Genomic DNA, 16,985 nt, shown 5'->3' with positions numbered 1-16,985 from the left:
GTACCTACTGATTTGAATTTGGAAGTAAAATTTGTAAATAAAGAATATGTTGCCTTCAGAACCCCCAAAGTACTAAAACATGTTGGACCTGTATACCTTAAATGTATATCAAATGAGTCTCCTTGGAGGAGGATGTCATCAATGTAACATCACACCTGTGCTCCTGGAAAAAGGTGGATGCAGTTGAGATCTTGTCTGCCTAGATTGTGATGGCAAAACTGCTGAGGTACCCAATAGATTGTGTCTCTTTGAAGTGAAGGCGAACAGCAGCTAGAGGCTGGTGAAACAGGCACTGAACAGAACATGTTAGCCAAGTGTACAGGGGCAAAATATTTACAGGTTGTTGACTGAATAGAATCAGTAATTTCAATAATATTGGATATTCAAAACTACAATGAGGTACCATCTCACACTGGTCAGAATGACCATTATTAAAAAGTCTACAAATAATAAATGCTGGAGAGGGTGTGGAGAAAAGGGTCTCACACTGTTGGTGGGAATGTAAACTGGTGCAGTCACTATGGAAAACAGTATGGAGTTCCTCAAAAAACTAAAAATACAGTTGCCATATGATCCAGCAATCCCACTCCTGGGCATATACCCAGACAAAACTATAATTCGAAAAGATACATGCACCCCTATGTTCATAGCAGCACTATTTACCTAAATGTCCATCTACAGATAAATGGATAAAGAAGATGTGGGATAAATAAATAAATAAATATATATACACACAATTAAAAAGAATGAAATAATGCCATTTGCAGCAACATGGATGGACCTAGAGATTATCATACTAAGCAAAGTAAGTCAGAAAGAGATAGGTAAATACCATATGATATCACTCATATGTGAAATCTAAAATACAACACAAATGAACATATCTACAAAATAGAAACAGACTCACAGACATAGAGAACAGACTTGTGGTTGCCCAGGGGGAGGGGGGTGGGGGAGGGAAGTATTGGGAATTTGGGATTAGCAGATGCAAACTATTATATATATAGGATGGATAAAATATAGGTCCTACAGTATAGCACAGGGAACTATATTCAATATACTGTGATAAACCACAATGAAAAAGAATATGAAAAAGAATATATATATGTATAACTGAGTCACTTTGCTGTACAGCAGAAATTAACACAACATTGTAAATCAATTATACTTTAATAAAATTTAAAAGAAATGACATTGGATATTGAGTATGGGGGCCCCAATGGATGGGACCACATCATTAACGTTGTAGTAATCCATCATAAGGTGGCATTTTAATCTTATTGCTATATAAATTCTTTAATATATTCATTTAGTATATAAATTTTGGATTTACAATTACATCAAATTATAAAACTTTGCTTTAATATTATATTTATGTATATATTATTCAATTACCTTTTATTTTGTTTTTGCTTTTAAATCATTAAGTAATCCACAATTAGCATTATGTTTGCTAGATTGGTGTTTGCTTAGTACCTAAGATTTAAAGTTCCTGTTTTTTTCTCCCCTTGAGCTTGTATCCACCTAAAGTGGCAGTCAGTTTTTCTGTTCTCTTCCTGTTTCAGGCTTTTGCACCCTGAAGGTGCAGTCTTTACTTTCTTTTTCTGGCTAATAAGAGGAAAAAAGGGAGGCTGAAGGGGCCAGGTGCTTCTGGGCAACTTACCCCCGGGATTGCCCCTGTCCATGGAATCATCAGTCCCTTCCTCACACTGTCACCTTTTTTTTAAAACTTACAGAATGGCTTGTACCTCTAGATGACTAACACTTTTCCTTTTTGTTTTCTGTTGGGTGTTCACCTGATAAGCTCCTATTGGTCGCTAGTGGCCTCTCTGTAAGCAGCGCCCCCCCTTCTCTAGGGTGTCCTAATCAACCTTAGAGGGGCTAGGGTCTACATCTAGGAAAGCAACGGTGGCATCAACTTCACCTTTTACATTTTTTGTTTTGAGCATGAGACTCTTTGCATGTTGATAAGCAGCAGCTCTTATGAGGGCCCATATGCATGGACCAGGGCTTTGTATGTTTAAAATTAATTGGATCAACTCTTCAGGTCTTGGCAGGGGACATGCTGGAAACTGGTGCTCCTTTCCCCTCCTCTCCTTCTTCATTAAACACTGAGTCACGGTCTCCAGGAATGGGACCTCTTATACCCCACTAGTGTGGGGAACGGATTGCTTGCGACAGCAGGAAGCAGACACAGCAGAGAAGCTTGTGACCTGAACAGTGCTTGTGGGGAGCCATGATCTCCTGAGAAGGCCCTCACACCAAACCCACAAATGGCCCACAGCACACAGGTGAGTGCTCAGGTGCAGCCATCTCCGACTACTTTGAGGAACAGGCGGAGATTTGACTCAGAAAAGCTCAGAGGGGAAAAGGAAAATGGTTTATGGATGCCTACAGGAACATGTAACGTCGCAGACACGAGGTACTGACAAGGCCTCACTGGTTGTTGGCACTGCCCAGTCAGTGGATTAGACTCATCCCATGGCTCTAGGAGGGCAGTCATTCCACATCCCCAGCAGATGGACCTTTTCGAAATGTACCAGTTACCTATGTGTATTTGAAGTTTGGAGAAAGACTCCTTTTTTCTTAAAATTAAAAAAAAATTCCAATTTCAATAGCATTCTCAAAGATTGTTAAGAATCCTCACCAAGTGAGAAAAAGTGAGAGTAAAATGGTCAGGGCTTAAGAAGATCAACTATAAAGTAAACGTATGGAAAACGTTTGGCCAGAAAGGTCTGATATGAGGCCTAACACACACTTAAAAACTCAACAACTGTATACTTGGTATTCAAGCTCACAAAAACCTCTTTAACTAGCCTCCTATTGATAGAATCAGAAAGAAAGGGAATATAAGATTAGGTTCATGATAATCACTTGTGGGTTATGACACAAGAAGAGTGGAAAATAAAATAGAAATTTTATGACATTTCATGTTTAAGCCAAATTCCCTGCCAGGATATTTTCTGCTTTGATGAATGAAGTAGGACTTGGTCACATCTTAAACAGATTCATAGAAGAGTAGTTTAAGCTGCCATCTGATGCATTAAAATAAAGGAAACATGGTATTTTCCCTAAGTTAAATACCTCCTGTGATGCACTTTTTAGATTGTGGAAGGCAATGAGTTCAAGAAAATTTAACATAAAGCTAGACAACGGTTAAGTAAATGAAATCATTGCAAAAACAGAATATATAAATAATAATAAACAAATTTTGATGTTAACTTCTCAACTATACTTTTTGATATAATCCTCAGTAAAATCATTCTTAAAAGTGAAAATGAGCAAGGTGATGGTACAACCAGCAGAAGAAGGTCAGTGCTGATAACCTCTACGTGCTCATCCTCTAAGACTGCATCTTATTGTTCACACAATCTGCTCAAGTTCCCACAAAGGGGCTACCATGACCTGTCTCCTTCTACTACAGCTATACGGGCTGTGGCAGACAACAGCAACTGGGATCAAGGAGACATATTCTGATTAAATAAACTATATGGAACTCTGTTGCAGGATTTCATGCAACTATTAACTTCATTTTAAAATAAAAGGAAAAAAACCACCCAAATTCAGGGCTAATTTAGCTGTCACTGGACAGTTAAAAAAATAAAACAGTCCTGTTTTAAAAGTTTCATCAATAGAGACAAAAAGGTACTAAGAATGATAGTCATCCTTCCTCATCACTGCTGCTCCAGGCATCTTCAAATGCTGGATTTAACTGTGCTTTGGTTGAAGTCTAAAAAAAAGGGGCAAAAAAGAAAGACTCAATTATTCTACCTCATAATTTTAGGCTCACAATATAGTTATGAAATATATCAGATAAAAAGCAACTAGATTATTTTTGAAGAAACTATATAATTGTTAATTTCAAACCAAAAGTTAACAAAAGAAACACCCCGCATACAATATAAAATAATGTAACTTCATTTTAAATAGACATATCAGACTTTATCTAAATTATCTGTTTCCTTCAAAGTAGTTACTTCATACACACACACAGACACGCACAGACACACATATGCTGCTGCTGCTATTACTTAAGGCATTTTTACACCTCTTTGGAGTTACCTGGAGAAGAGGGCACATTAATATCCATGTGGCTAAGCCTGGACTCAGGTCTACAGTCTGACATGAGAGCCCAAATTATTAATGTGAGCAACTTTTTACTGCTTGGATGGACCTGATTTTTATAAATAAGCAAATATCCACATGTGGGGAATAAGGTGTTCGTCAGAGTAATATCATTTTTGGTATTAAGTGGCGAGGTTTATTTATGTATGTATGTATGTATGTATGTAGTTAGGAAAGCAGTTGAAAAAGACAGGTAAAATGTATTGGAAACGGTAACATTTTGTCATTAGCACATAGGTTTCCCTGGGAGATTTCTGTGAAAGAGAACATGCATTAGATGGTATTTATCTAAAATAACAAAACATCACAGTACTCTCACAACTTTAATAATAAATGTAATCAGCAACAGAGGAATTTTAATTACCTGTGGTATTTCAAATCAATTCACTTGTCTGGGGAAATTTTTTGAATGGCTAACCTTCTAATTTTTTGGCAAATGATTAAAGGACTTTAAAATGATCTCTTTTTTGAGTATCTGGGCATTATGAGCCACGTGTGCTTCCTACTCTGCAGTTTTTATGTCTGCTGCCAGTTTGTTCAGACTCCAAATCCAATAATGTATTAGTTCTTAGATTATTCTTAAATTATCTTAGATATATTACCTTTTACAACATATAGCAATATTTTATGTTAAGGGTAGCCCCTACTGTATGTCTGAGAATGTTCATTTCCTTTTGATGAACATGATGATTTAGACTCTTAAAATTCAAACAATGATAACAGTAGAAATAGTGGGTGTTTGCAGTAAATTCCCCAAGTATCAGCCAGGACAGTCAGAAAACAATATGTGAATTTAGGTATTCTTTACAGTTGTTAAAGCTTAGATCTGAGTCCATTACTTAATCTAATGGTGGTATTGTCACCATTACTAAACGTAACATTGGCTATTGTCACTTAGTTGCACAAACAAAATTCCATTATACCTGGTGTCCAGATCCAAAACTATTACCAAACCTCAGCAAACTATTCACTTATTTCTAGTAGCAGTCCACTGATTTGCAAGAGTAGCATACTGAAGACTGTTCATTTATTCTTTCATCCAAGTGTTTACTGAATTTCCTACCTTTCTGGGTTTATAATTTAACTACCAAGTTAGGTTATTTAGTGACAGTTTATTTAAAGATGTATTATCCTTAGGGGTTAGGTGATTATTCTTCCCTACTCTAGCTCTAAAAGCCTTTAACTCTGCCTTAGATATCTACCCCAAAATGTCCCTGGGTAGATGAACCACACAAAGGCCATGCCTTCTAATTTCACTATGGAAGCCAAATATGTAACCTATTAAACACTTAAATTTCATTTTAAAAATCAACAGAGAAGCAAAATTATATTTTAATGTAAATTATTGTTGCTATGGTAAGCAAACAAAAATAAGTGAAAATTGGAAAGGCAGTTGCATATAAATTTTACTGTTTATAGCAGTAAAGGATAACAATATGAATATATTACAGTATTATTAGAAGTACATTTTATTGTTAAAAAACACAAATAAAACATCTTACTTGTAATTGAAAGCTTCAGTAAAAATATTATATATGATGTGGTACACAAATACTGTTTGAGACCTACTGATCAAGTTAACTACCATCTATTACTTCAGTTTTCTTTACAACATCTCCTCCTAGTGGACATTCTTTCTATGCTTGAACATATCCATCCAGCCTGCCTGTTCTACTGACAGATAGTTGTGAATGTTATGGAGACAGGGAAGCATGAGATTAAAGGGGATATAGTTCAGGTCCATGTAACGGGAAGGAAGAACAAAACCAAACTGGATCATCTTCCATACATGCACCTTGATAAATTCTAAATTTCTTACTGGTAATTAGTGGAAAATCTTTATAGGTAGAATATAGGGTTGTCTCAATATAGCAAGTGATTATACATCTACACAAGTGGTAAATAAAACAGCTACATATTGTGTAACTGTCAAAATAAAGTAAGATTCTTGATGAGAGGTCAGATTTAAACTGTAATATAGTCACCCTAGAGATCTCAGCCAGGAAAAAGTGAGTAGGAGTTACATAGGCTTGCTTTGATTGTGACCAAATGTTAGGAAGAGGGGGCAAAAGGAAGGTAGATTCCTCAGAATATAACAAAACAGCCTGCCAATTAAATAACAGGATTTATGCTTAAAGACCATAAAACCTGCCCCTATTGCCCAATGCCCTTCAATTTCTTATGGTAGAACTAAGTTCCTCTTCTATCTTGGATATCAGAAGAAAACACCCCTAAGGGATTGTATGTTGGTTGATGGAGAAGTAAATCTCATCTCAAGGGGGGATTTGAAAGGAAACCTAAGAACAATTTTGCTTTGATGATTCTGATGTTTGAAGATATCATAAACTTGTCTCAGATCACTAATGAATGGCAGAACTGGGATTCGAACCCAGTTACCAGTATTACTATTATTTAGTTTACCTGAAACTACAGATAAAGTGAGTGTGTGAGTATGTGCATGTGTATGCTTTGTTTTGTGTTAAGTTGCCTCTCTGGGGAACTGCAGCAGTCCTTCATTTGATAGGTGAGATGAAAATACTTTTAAATATGAGTTAAATAGTAAATATACATGTAAGGAACAGGGTCTAGTGTAGACAGACTTCTCTATTGGGATCTGCATCGTGATCATATTCATGTTCTACCTACATTCACAGAAATCTTTCAAACTAAAATTTTGTGGAAATAATCTTAGCACTTACCATTTTATATTAATTTGAGAATGGTGCCTATCCTAAAGAATATATACAGTGCATTTTAAACGGTAAGGTTTCATAGCTCTAAAGCTTAACTATAAAGCTAACCTATTTTTTGTGTACCTCTGTTTGATTTCTACTTGTTCAGCTTAACTTCCCATATACAAAAATTCTTCTAGATGGGGAGTTCAAACTATCACTGTAACTATATAATGAGGAAATAAACCATCAGAGTCACATACTCTCTTTATAAAATAAGCAATTTAGTTTTCTTCTAAATAATATCCTTTTTTCATACATAAGTCAAAGATGATTTTTTTTTTGGCGCTGGCCTTTCACTGTTGTGGCCTCTCCCATTGCGGAGCACAGGCTCCGGATGCGCAGGCTCAGTGGCCATGGCTCACGGGCCTAGCCGCTCCGTGGCATGTGGGATCTTCCCGGACCGGGGCACGAACCCGTGTCCCCTGCATCGGCGGGTGGACTCTCAACCACTGCGCCACCAGGAAAGCCCAAAGATGATTTATTTCTAGCTTTTGTTTTTTATAGTTTTCATTTGGTGAATGATTGTTAAACTTTCTAACATGGCTTATAGTATTATGAGTTGGATTTAATGTATATAGTAATTCCCAAACAGCAGGACACAGTAATTAAATAATAATGCAAAATCAATGGCTGAACCAAATTATTAGAACATATTAAGCTTTGTACAAAAAAAAATTCAGTATTTAAAGCAGGTGTACACTAAAACTAATCAAAGCCATAATAAATCATAGACACATGATGAAATCTGGAAGATTTCACCTTTAGATAGCTTGACAAAAAAGTAAAAAAATTCAGAGGCTACTACCTAAGACCAGAAATCATGTCTTATTTATCTTTGTTTCCCCACCACATTTTTCAGGTTCTTTATTCACACTGTCATATTTGTACCAGTTTATGCTCTGAGATAGGCACTAACAGACTGCTGGTAGAAGTGTAAACTGATAAAATTTGATAGTGTGAATAAAGAACCTTAAACATGTCATACGTGATAACTCAAGAGGTAACACTACTTCTAGGAATCTAACCAAAGAAGTAATCAGAAATGTAAATAATTTTTGAACAGATATTTACCTTGATGTGTTTATAATGATCAAAAGAAATGTCTTCCAATAGGAAAATACTTGAGTAAATTATGGTAAATAAATGACAGAATGCTGTATTATTAAAAACAATATTTACAAATACTTATTAATGACATGGAAAAAGTCTTAAGCAGGATGCTAAGCTGTATGTTCAAGCATAATATTAACCATGCTAAAAAGTACGCACAGGAAAAAACAAGAATGAATTAAATCAAAATGTTAATAGTAATTAATAAACTTCAGAAATTTATGTTCTTCTCTTAATATTTTTTTGAATTTTCCAAATATAGAGGCAAATTATTTTTACAATCACAAAATAGCAAGAAATGCTTTAAAAGTTTCTCTCATATAAAGTAAATTAATAAAAACTTTTTTTATGATTTAGAAGTCACTGTTCAATTTGTATAAATAATATTTTACCTCCTCATCATCAGGAACTGATTCATGTAAGGATGGTATCCAAGCAAGAATATTGCAGTCTCTGCTACCGCTGTAAAGTTCCTATAACACAAAGCAAAGATGTAATTGTAGGTCACTTTAAAGCTGGTGCCAATCTGAAATAAATGACATCAATTTTTAAATGATTATTTCTTAGATTAGATTAATTAAGATTAATTCTATTTCTACTCCCCAAAGAAACTGGGCTGATGTTTTTTTCTGTTTAAGATGTAGTAAAGACTTGTTTTGTATTTAAAAATAGTATTATGATATGTTAACATGTTGCTAACATGTTAAAATTCACAAAAACAATCACTGTAATTTTTAATCAATCATAGTATCCTTTTTTTTTTTTTTTTTTTGCAGTATGCGGGCCTCTCTGTGCTGTGGCCTCTCCCATTGCGGAGCACAGGCTCCGGACGCGTAGGCTCAGCGGCCATGGCTCACGGGCCCAGCCGCTCCGCGGCATGTGGGATCTTCCTGGACCGGGGCACGAACCCGTGTCCCCTGCATCGGCGGGTGGACTCTCAACCACTGCGCCACTAGGGAAGCCCCATAGTATCCATTTATTTCAAGTGTCAGAGAATGAGAAAAAAATGGAAGAAATAAATTTCATCCTTTTCTGTCAATAACTGAGCTTTAATAAAGACTTCAATGAAGAAAATACGAGTTTCTAGCTAAAATAGACCAAAAGTTCAAAAAAAGAACTCAACTAAAGAGCATTAAGACATATATGCCATGCTTGCTGAGAAGCTTATTTTATAAGCAGCTTGGGCTGATGCACAGTCAGGGTCAATGTCTTTATGGATATGTTGCCTGCACATGCTGAACAATGTTCATTCACCTCCCCACAAAACTTCAGAAATATGTTATATTGGCTAGTACTGAAAATATTCCTATGCGGCAGTGAAATAGATACGCTCCCATACAGAGGGTATAAATTGCTATAATCTTTTCAGAGAATGAAATCTCAACATGTGTCAGAAGTTTCTGTATGCATTTCTAGGAAGTCATGCCAAAGACACACATGAAATTCAAGGATATTATCATCAATATTATATTTATAATAACAAAAATAATAATAATTTTCCAAAAATTATTGTCCAGGGTAATGATTTCTAAATTTATGCTGCATTAATATGATGTGATATTACATAATCACTAAATTCATTTTTGAAGAATATTTAATGACAGTGGAAAATATTCATATTGTCAAGAGAAAGGAGCAGGATGTAAACCAAATAGTCATAGTGTGAAAAGAAAAAAACAGGATGTAAAATACTAGGTCAATTTTTTAAAAAGCTACTAAGCAAAGAGGAAGGGCTAAAAAGAAAAAACAGCAAAATGTTAAGTGGTTATAAACCTCTGACTGATTAAATGTTTATTTTTCTCGCAAATATATTTCTACACAAATATTTCTAAAACTATAACTTTTTTTTCCTGTTCTGGTATGAAATAATTTAGTTTTACTGTTACTCATCTCAAAAGCTATTTGAGGCATGGTATAATTAGTATTTTTCTAAAAAAAATATGTAAAGGTTCTGGGTAAAGGGAAAATAAGATTATGAAGTGATTTATAGGAAATATAGATATAAAGAGAATTAAGTAAATTACATTTAGTTACACATTATCAGATTTCCTAAATGGAACAAAATTCTACAGACTGCACTGTTAAACCTAGAATGTATGGTTACACTAACTATGGATGATGCAAAGATATTTTCATATGCTCAGTGCCCTAGAGCAATTTAGTTTCCTGAGAAGATATATACCCAAGATACACTAAGGTCAGATAACCTTGTCTTATGTTTCCTCATGATCAAATTCAGGTGATATATCTTTGCCAGGAATATCACACACTTTGATAATTTGATTAAGCTGATGTATGCCAGTCTTCTTCAAGGTAAAATTACTCATTTTACCTTTGTAATTAATATTTTGTAGGGTGCTACCTTGAGATTATGTAAATTCCTCATCAGACTTTCAATTTATTACTTACTAATAGCAGAATGGACTCATGGATCCCTATTTTAGTCAAAGGGAAATAATCAGTTATTATCATTATTTATTTTGATGTTGGGTATATATTTTCAAATTTTTACATTTATGATAGAATTACTATAAATATCAATTTTATTTTCAGATAGTGGGTTGTGTGTAACATGTAATTGGTTAAAAGGGTTCTGATGCTGAATGGAGGCAAAAATACTACTCTCCTTTACTTTTATAATTTAGATTTATAATTATTTTCCTTTTCAGAAATCATAATAGGGATAAGAGTTGGAAGCTTTCTGATGTAATGCAGTGATTCAAATCTTTCTTAGGGCACAGCACATATAGAAATGGTATTTGTCACACTTCCCTGGTGGTGTAGTGGTTAAGAATCCGCCTGCCAATGCAGGGGACACGGGTTCGAGCCCTGGTCCGGGAAGATCCCACATGCTGCGGAGCAACTAAGCCCGGACACCACAACTACTGAGCCCACGCAGCACAACTACTGAAGCCCATGTGCCTAGAGCCCGTCCTTTGCAACAAGACAAGCCAGCGCAATGAGAAACCTGTGCACCACAACAAAGAGCAGCCCCTGCTCGCCACAACTAGAGAAAGTCTGCGCACAGCAACGAAGATCCAATGTAGCTAAATAAATAAATAAATAAATAAAAGGACTGGTATTTGCCAGGAGGCAACTGGCCCCAGCTCTCTGGCTATCCTAGGCTTGTCCCAGCTATTCCAGGGACTGAAGGGAATCAAATATCTGGACATACTTTCAATACATTCTAGGAAGCTCTGATTTGGTGGAAAGCAACAACTGGTAGTCAGAATACCTGTGTTAAAATCTTGGCTGTGTCTCTAAGTGACTCTGGATAAGAAAAGAGGTACTGTATTCTAAGAATTTCTTTGAATGGATAATCATGCTTCGTCAATCTACTTGCAGATTTGAGGCAAGTCACATCACCCCTCTGGTTGCCTTAGTAGCCTTTTCCCAGAAGTAACACTAAAAATATTTAATAATTGGTACATCAGGACACTGGCCAATCCAAAGAGATACTGGACATAGAGAGGGAGCAGGGTCTGAAGGTCCCTCTTAGTTACTGGGTCTAGGAGGCCCCAGGGAAGGGGGTGAAGCTGGAAGTCACTTAGGGGGCTTAGTACAACAGCTATGTAACAAACAGCAGGATACGAATTTGAGTATTTTAATAATGGATACTGCCATGCTGATGTGTGCTGGCTGAAAAACCAGCCCTGTATATCTTACTTCACAGCGTCAGACACAAATTAAGTAATGAGTATTAATGAATGAATGAATAAGGTGATAAATTCCCTCCTAGCTCTAATAACCCATAATATTCATTCTTTCAGTATTTAATTTTCATGAGCCTCATTTTCGTTATCTACGATGCAGGGAAAATACCAACAATCTTGCTACATTAGGGACTCATTTAAAGGAGCATATGAGGTAATCTATGCAAATGTTCTATGAAAAAACCAATCTGTTCCATTGGTGAGACGAAAGAGAAAGGTTAGGATGTTAAACAAACAAAAAACATAGGTATTTAAGAAATTATGTAAGTTGCATCAACACTAAAGTAAACTTATTAGCCATTGGCAGAAAATAAGAAAAAAATAAAATTTCAGACATTCACACATACGTAAATCAAGATACAAAAACTATATTTTGAGATGAGACACATATGTTCCATTTTTTTCCCAAAAGCTCGTTTGCAAGAAATTATTTTAATTTGCCAGAGATTTTCAACTGCCAAATAAATGGAGCCCATATACAAAAGAAAGAATTTATCCCAGTCAAGTTGCACAGTATTATATTGATTCACAGAGACATCCTATGCCACCTAAAAAAAAATCTATCCTCTATTTAATAAACTCTAGCTCGGATGTGGATAAAAAGTATAATTCCTTAGAATGAAATTGCAATTTACTCTTTTATATACAACTACTCTGGCAAGCTAGCTACCCGAACATTCAAATTCCCCTAAATATCATTCTTACCTGGAAATTAGACTGAAACACACAGCAGTCAACACTTTTATAATGTCCCTTAAGCATAGTTATCTGTTCTCCTGAGTAAACTGTATAAACAGCAATGGTGCTACCATATGGTACAAAAACAAATTCTGAACTGCAGCCACAGGAGACAGTGAATTTCAATCCTTTTCTACTGTCATTACACACTTTTCCATAGTTCACCTGTAGGATGTAAAAGCATACAGTTACTTACTTAAATCTGAATTAAAAAGACAACAAAGATAGGAAAAAATATTTACTTAAAATATTCTACTATAGAAATGACTCTAGTAAGTCTAAAAAAAAAAAGATCCATGTCCTAATAGGAATAAGGGCCAATGACATAAATGTACATTTCATATACGAGGGAAACACAAATAGTAAAAAGACCCACAAAAACAAATGTTCACATTTCAACTGTGATAGAAATAAAAATGCAAATTAAGGCAACCTTGAAGAATCATTTTAGACCATTTAGCAAAAATTTTAATAAACCATTGAGACACTCAATACTAGTACAAGTGAGGTAAACGTGTAGGTGGCACCACAATTTGATCATTCTTTCTAAAAGACCAAATGGTTTATTATGCAACAAAATATAAAAGTATACTTTATGTATATGTATATATATATACACACACACACGTATATGTATATACTCCCTCCAGAAAAAAAAATTAAATATATACACACATACATATATAATATATATATATATTTTTGGAGGGAGGATAACTTTCTTTTTATTTATAACATTTTAAATTATGATAAAATACACATAACATAAAATGTGCCATCTTAACCACAATTTAAGTGTACAGTTCAGTGACATTAAGTATATTCACATTGTTGTGCAACCGTCACCACTATCCATTTTCCATCTTGCAAAACTGAAACTCTGTACCCTTTAAACAACAAAGACATTATTCCTTGACGTAGTAACTATTACTGGGAATTTATCTTAGGGAAATAATTAAACAGCAAAAAGGTACATGCCGAGAGGAATTCAATTCCACACTATCTAGAATGGCAAAGTAACTGAGAATAGATGTAAATTCCTAATAGTGTTATATTAACTCTACAGTTTATATAGAAATTAAAAAAATCATAAGTATGAAAATTATGCAGAAAATAGGGATAAAAGTTAAGTATAAAAAAGCAAAGAACACAAATACTGTGTATACTACAATTGCAGCTTCTTATAAATAATTATATATTTGGGACAAAAACAAAAATTCTACACCTGTAAGTCAAAGATGCAAGACCAACAACATCAGCATCACCCGAGCAGTTAGAAACAAATTCTAGGCCCCATCGCAATCTACTGAACTAGAATCTTCATTTTAACAAGATCCCTAGATGTTCTGTAGGTCCATCAAAGTCTGAGAAGCTTGGGGATAAAGGTTTACTTCCTGGTGATAATTTAGATAAGAAGCTTAGGGTAAGTGTAAAACCAGTATCTAATCATTTAGGAATTATGAGCAAGCAGATCACCAATATCTCCCTTCACTATGGCTAATAATGGAGTTTAAACAGACAGTGACTGATTTGCCTTCTTTTTCTAAAGGTTGGGTGGGAGTGTGTGTGTGTGTGTGTTTCTGTGTATAAACAAACACTGAGGCTCAAATGGATATATGCTGATAATTGTGGATACTACATTCGGCTTACCCACCCTCGAGGTTAACATGTGACAGAAATGAGCATGTGTGTTCAACTATCTCAATGCAGCAGCAGTACAGTGAAATGTTAAAACATTAAACTTATAATCAGTAGACTTCGGTTTTTGAAACCCACTACACCCCTCCTTTGCCTCTTATGAGTAATGAATGATTTAACCTCTGAGTTTCATTCTTCTAATCTGTTAAAAGGAAATAACATCATTTACCAGAGCTATTGTGAAAAATAAAATGAAATAATGCAGGGACTTGCCTGGTGGCGCAGTGGTTAAGACTCCACACTCTCAATGCAGGGGGCCCGGGTTCAATCCCTGGTCAGGGAACTAGATCCCACAGGCATGCCGCAACTAAGAGTTTGCATGCCACAACTAAGGAGTCCGCCTGCCGCAACTAAGACCCAGTGCAACCAAATAAATATTTTTTAAAAAATGAAATAATGCATAAGAAAACACTTAGGATATAGAAGTATTCAGTGAGTCCTTAGATTTATTAATTCCTATATATTTAAAAGAATAACATTCCCTCATTTGTGTCTTTTGATCCTCCATGCACAACAATTTGTAGAATAACACTGTGGGGTGGGGAGGTGGGGTGGAGAAAAAACACAAATCTCAACTAGCAATTCTCTGTTCCTCCTGGAAAAATTATGAACTGCTAGAATGTGATGGTCTTATTCACACATCAGAACACCTACCTACAAAATCTATTTTCTTTCCACTATACCACATTCCTTCCCAAATGTGAACTGGAAAGTGTTCAATGAGGTATAAATACTGAACCAGCTAATTAACTTTTGTCTTTGTCCTTAGGCGTTGCCCCTGCAATCCATCTTGCAACTTACTGTCCTATTAATCTTGGTAAATCACTGCTGTGATCAAATCACCTGTGGGCTCAAAACTATCAATATCTTTTCAATGCCTATGGAATGAAGTTCTAGTAACAGGTGAAGGAAAGGAGAGATCTACCAATTACTAAGTGCTTAGTGTCACACACTGTGCTAGGTGATTATCTAAGCTCCCCGTTTTATGACTATAAACACTTACCATAAAAAGCAGTATGTGACAAATATCATGCTATATATTATGAAAGTATTGAAGAAGAACAGGGTACTTTTGGTTATGATGTCTTAAAGGTGGTATGTACAGTCTTTGAAAAGATTCTGATGGGGAGGAAATTTTCATAGATGTGGGATAGGATGATGGCAAACACAGTTCCCTATCTTATGAATCCCTTTTATTGTTCCAGGAAATATATACATCTAGTCACTGAATAAATACCTACAGTGATGCCGAGATTCCGTCATAAGGCAGCCCATTTCACTGTCAAACAACTATCAGCATAATTAATAATAATGACAGGTAATGTTTACTAAGTGTTAACATTTGCTGTAAGTATCAGACAATGTGTTAAATATTTTACATGCATTATTTCATATAATATGCAAAACAATACTATAAGATAGGTAGCATTATTAAACAAAAAGAAAACACTTAGAAAGGTTAAGTAAGTATTTCGATCAAGGTCTCTTGGCTAGTAAGTGACAGAATCAGAAACTGAAATCTAGACTATACTAACCAAAAAGCACTGTGCCACACTGTGGTAAATTATTTTTCTTTAATTCCACTAAGTGATGATCACAGTCTACTGTAATACAAGTGAGCACTGGGTACTCTGGAAGCAGGTAAGCTAGACTAGAGGAGTTAAAAAGAGATTGTGCCTGAAATGAATCTTGAAAGCTGAGAAGCAGCTAGGACAGGAAGGAGGAGACGGTATTCCAAAGCAAAGGCAGCAGTCGACGCAAAGAATGGAAGGGTGAGAGAGCATATATTTCAAGACCTTTAAGTAGCTCAGTATGGCTAAGGACACGGGAAAAAATGGGGAAGTGGCAAGATGTAAAGCTAGTGAGTTAGAAGGGACAGCTTATGAAGGCCTTGTGCACAACAGGCAAAAATATTCAGTTTTCATAACCTGAAAGTTTACTGAGGAAACACTTTCACTGGGAGATGAGTTTGGGAAAAGTTAGACGGACGTTAGAGTAATTAAAGAGAGACCATGAGGGCCCAAAGTGAGGCTGGAAGGGAAGAGAGCTAAGAAATAAATTATGAAGAAACAATTAAGAGGACTTGTAAATGATTTAATAGCTGGGATAAGGGAAGGGAAGAATAAAGGATAGACTCCCACTTTCTAGCCATTGGTGACTGGGTGAATGATAACACCAATAACTAAAACAGTAAACACCAGAATAGCTATTTTAAAATTTTGTTGCTGTGCCAAAAGCTGTCTCTCTGTGAATTTTCCCTGTAGGTAGAGTTTTCTGTACTCTAAGGGAATGGTTTCCAGAGTGCAGTTGGCACCTCAAAGAGTCTGTAAGATGATCCATTAAGGTATGAGGGGAAAATGTGAGAATTTCTATTTCATTTTTAACTAAAAAATAAGAAATTAAGCTTTAATAAAATATATGGACTCACAACAGTACGTGTATATAATTTATAAATAATTATACATATATTGGAAGCATGTACTTATACATTTTTCTTAAATTATAAGGGTACTACCAATAAGGCAACACCATACAACAAAAAGTTATCATTTATGATATGCCTATTATTTAGCAGGTACAGTACTACTCTTAACATACTTCCATTTTGCCCTTACAATTACTGTTTAGGTACCTAATAATCCTGATTTACAAGATGGAGACACTGAAACTCTGACCATAGTCCTTCATGATCTCACCTTAAATAAATTGCCTACTACCCAAATTACTAAATGGCAGGGCTGAAATTTGCTTACTATTCTGTCTGACAGCACTTTAAGTGTTTGAATACAGTGTGCTTCCCCTGAGAGTTACTTTTTCTGGGATCAATGTCCCAATTCCTTTAAGTGTTCTTTGTAGGTGAGTTTCT

At 35.4% G+C, this 16,985-nt stretch overlaps 1 protein-coding gene across 3 annotated transcripts in view; it reads right to left on the bottom strand.

The window, feature by feature from the left end:
• The window catches only part of ERCC8 (ERCC excision repair 8, CSA ubiquitin ligase complex subunit), a 75,464-nt gene that overhangs the window by 13,242 nt on the left and 45,237 nt on the right, over positions 1-16,985 (bottom strand). For 2 of the 3 annotated variants that reach the window (XM_060009450.1, XM_060009452.1), the window contains 2 exons: positions 12,389-12,586; positions 8,363-8,443 (listed from right to left, as the gene is read on the bottom strand). In XM_060009450.1, the coding sequence (XP_059865433.1) occupies positions 8,363-8,443; positions 12,389-12,586 (279 nt within the window). Of the gene's footprint in view, positions 1-1,072; positions 3,731-8,362; positions 8,444-12,388; positions 12,587-16,985 lie in introns of those variants that run through there. The other variant, XM_060009451.1, reaches the window with a different exon arrangement.

This window comes from Delphinus delphis, chromosome 3 (assembly GCF_949987515.2).
Source record: "Delphinus delphis chromosome 3, mDelDel1.2, whole genome shotgun sequence".
NCBI lineage: Eukaryota > Metazoa > Chordata > Mammalia > Artiodactyla > Delphinidae > Delphinus > Delphinus delphis.
Note: the sequence above shows the minus strand (reverse complement) of the source record. Positions and strands in the feature narration are given on the sequence as shown.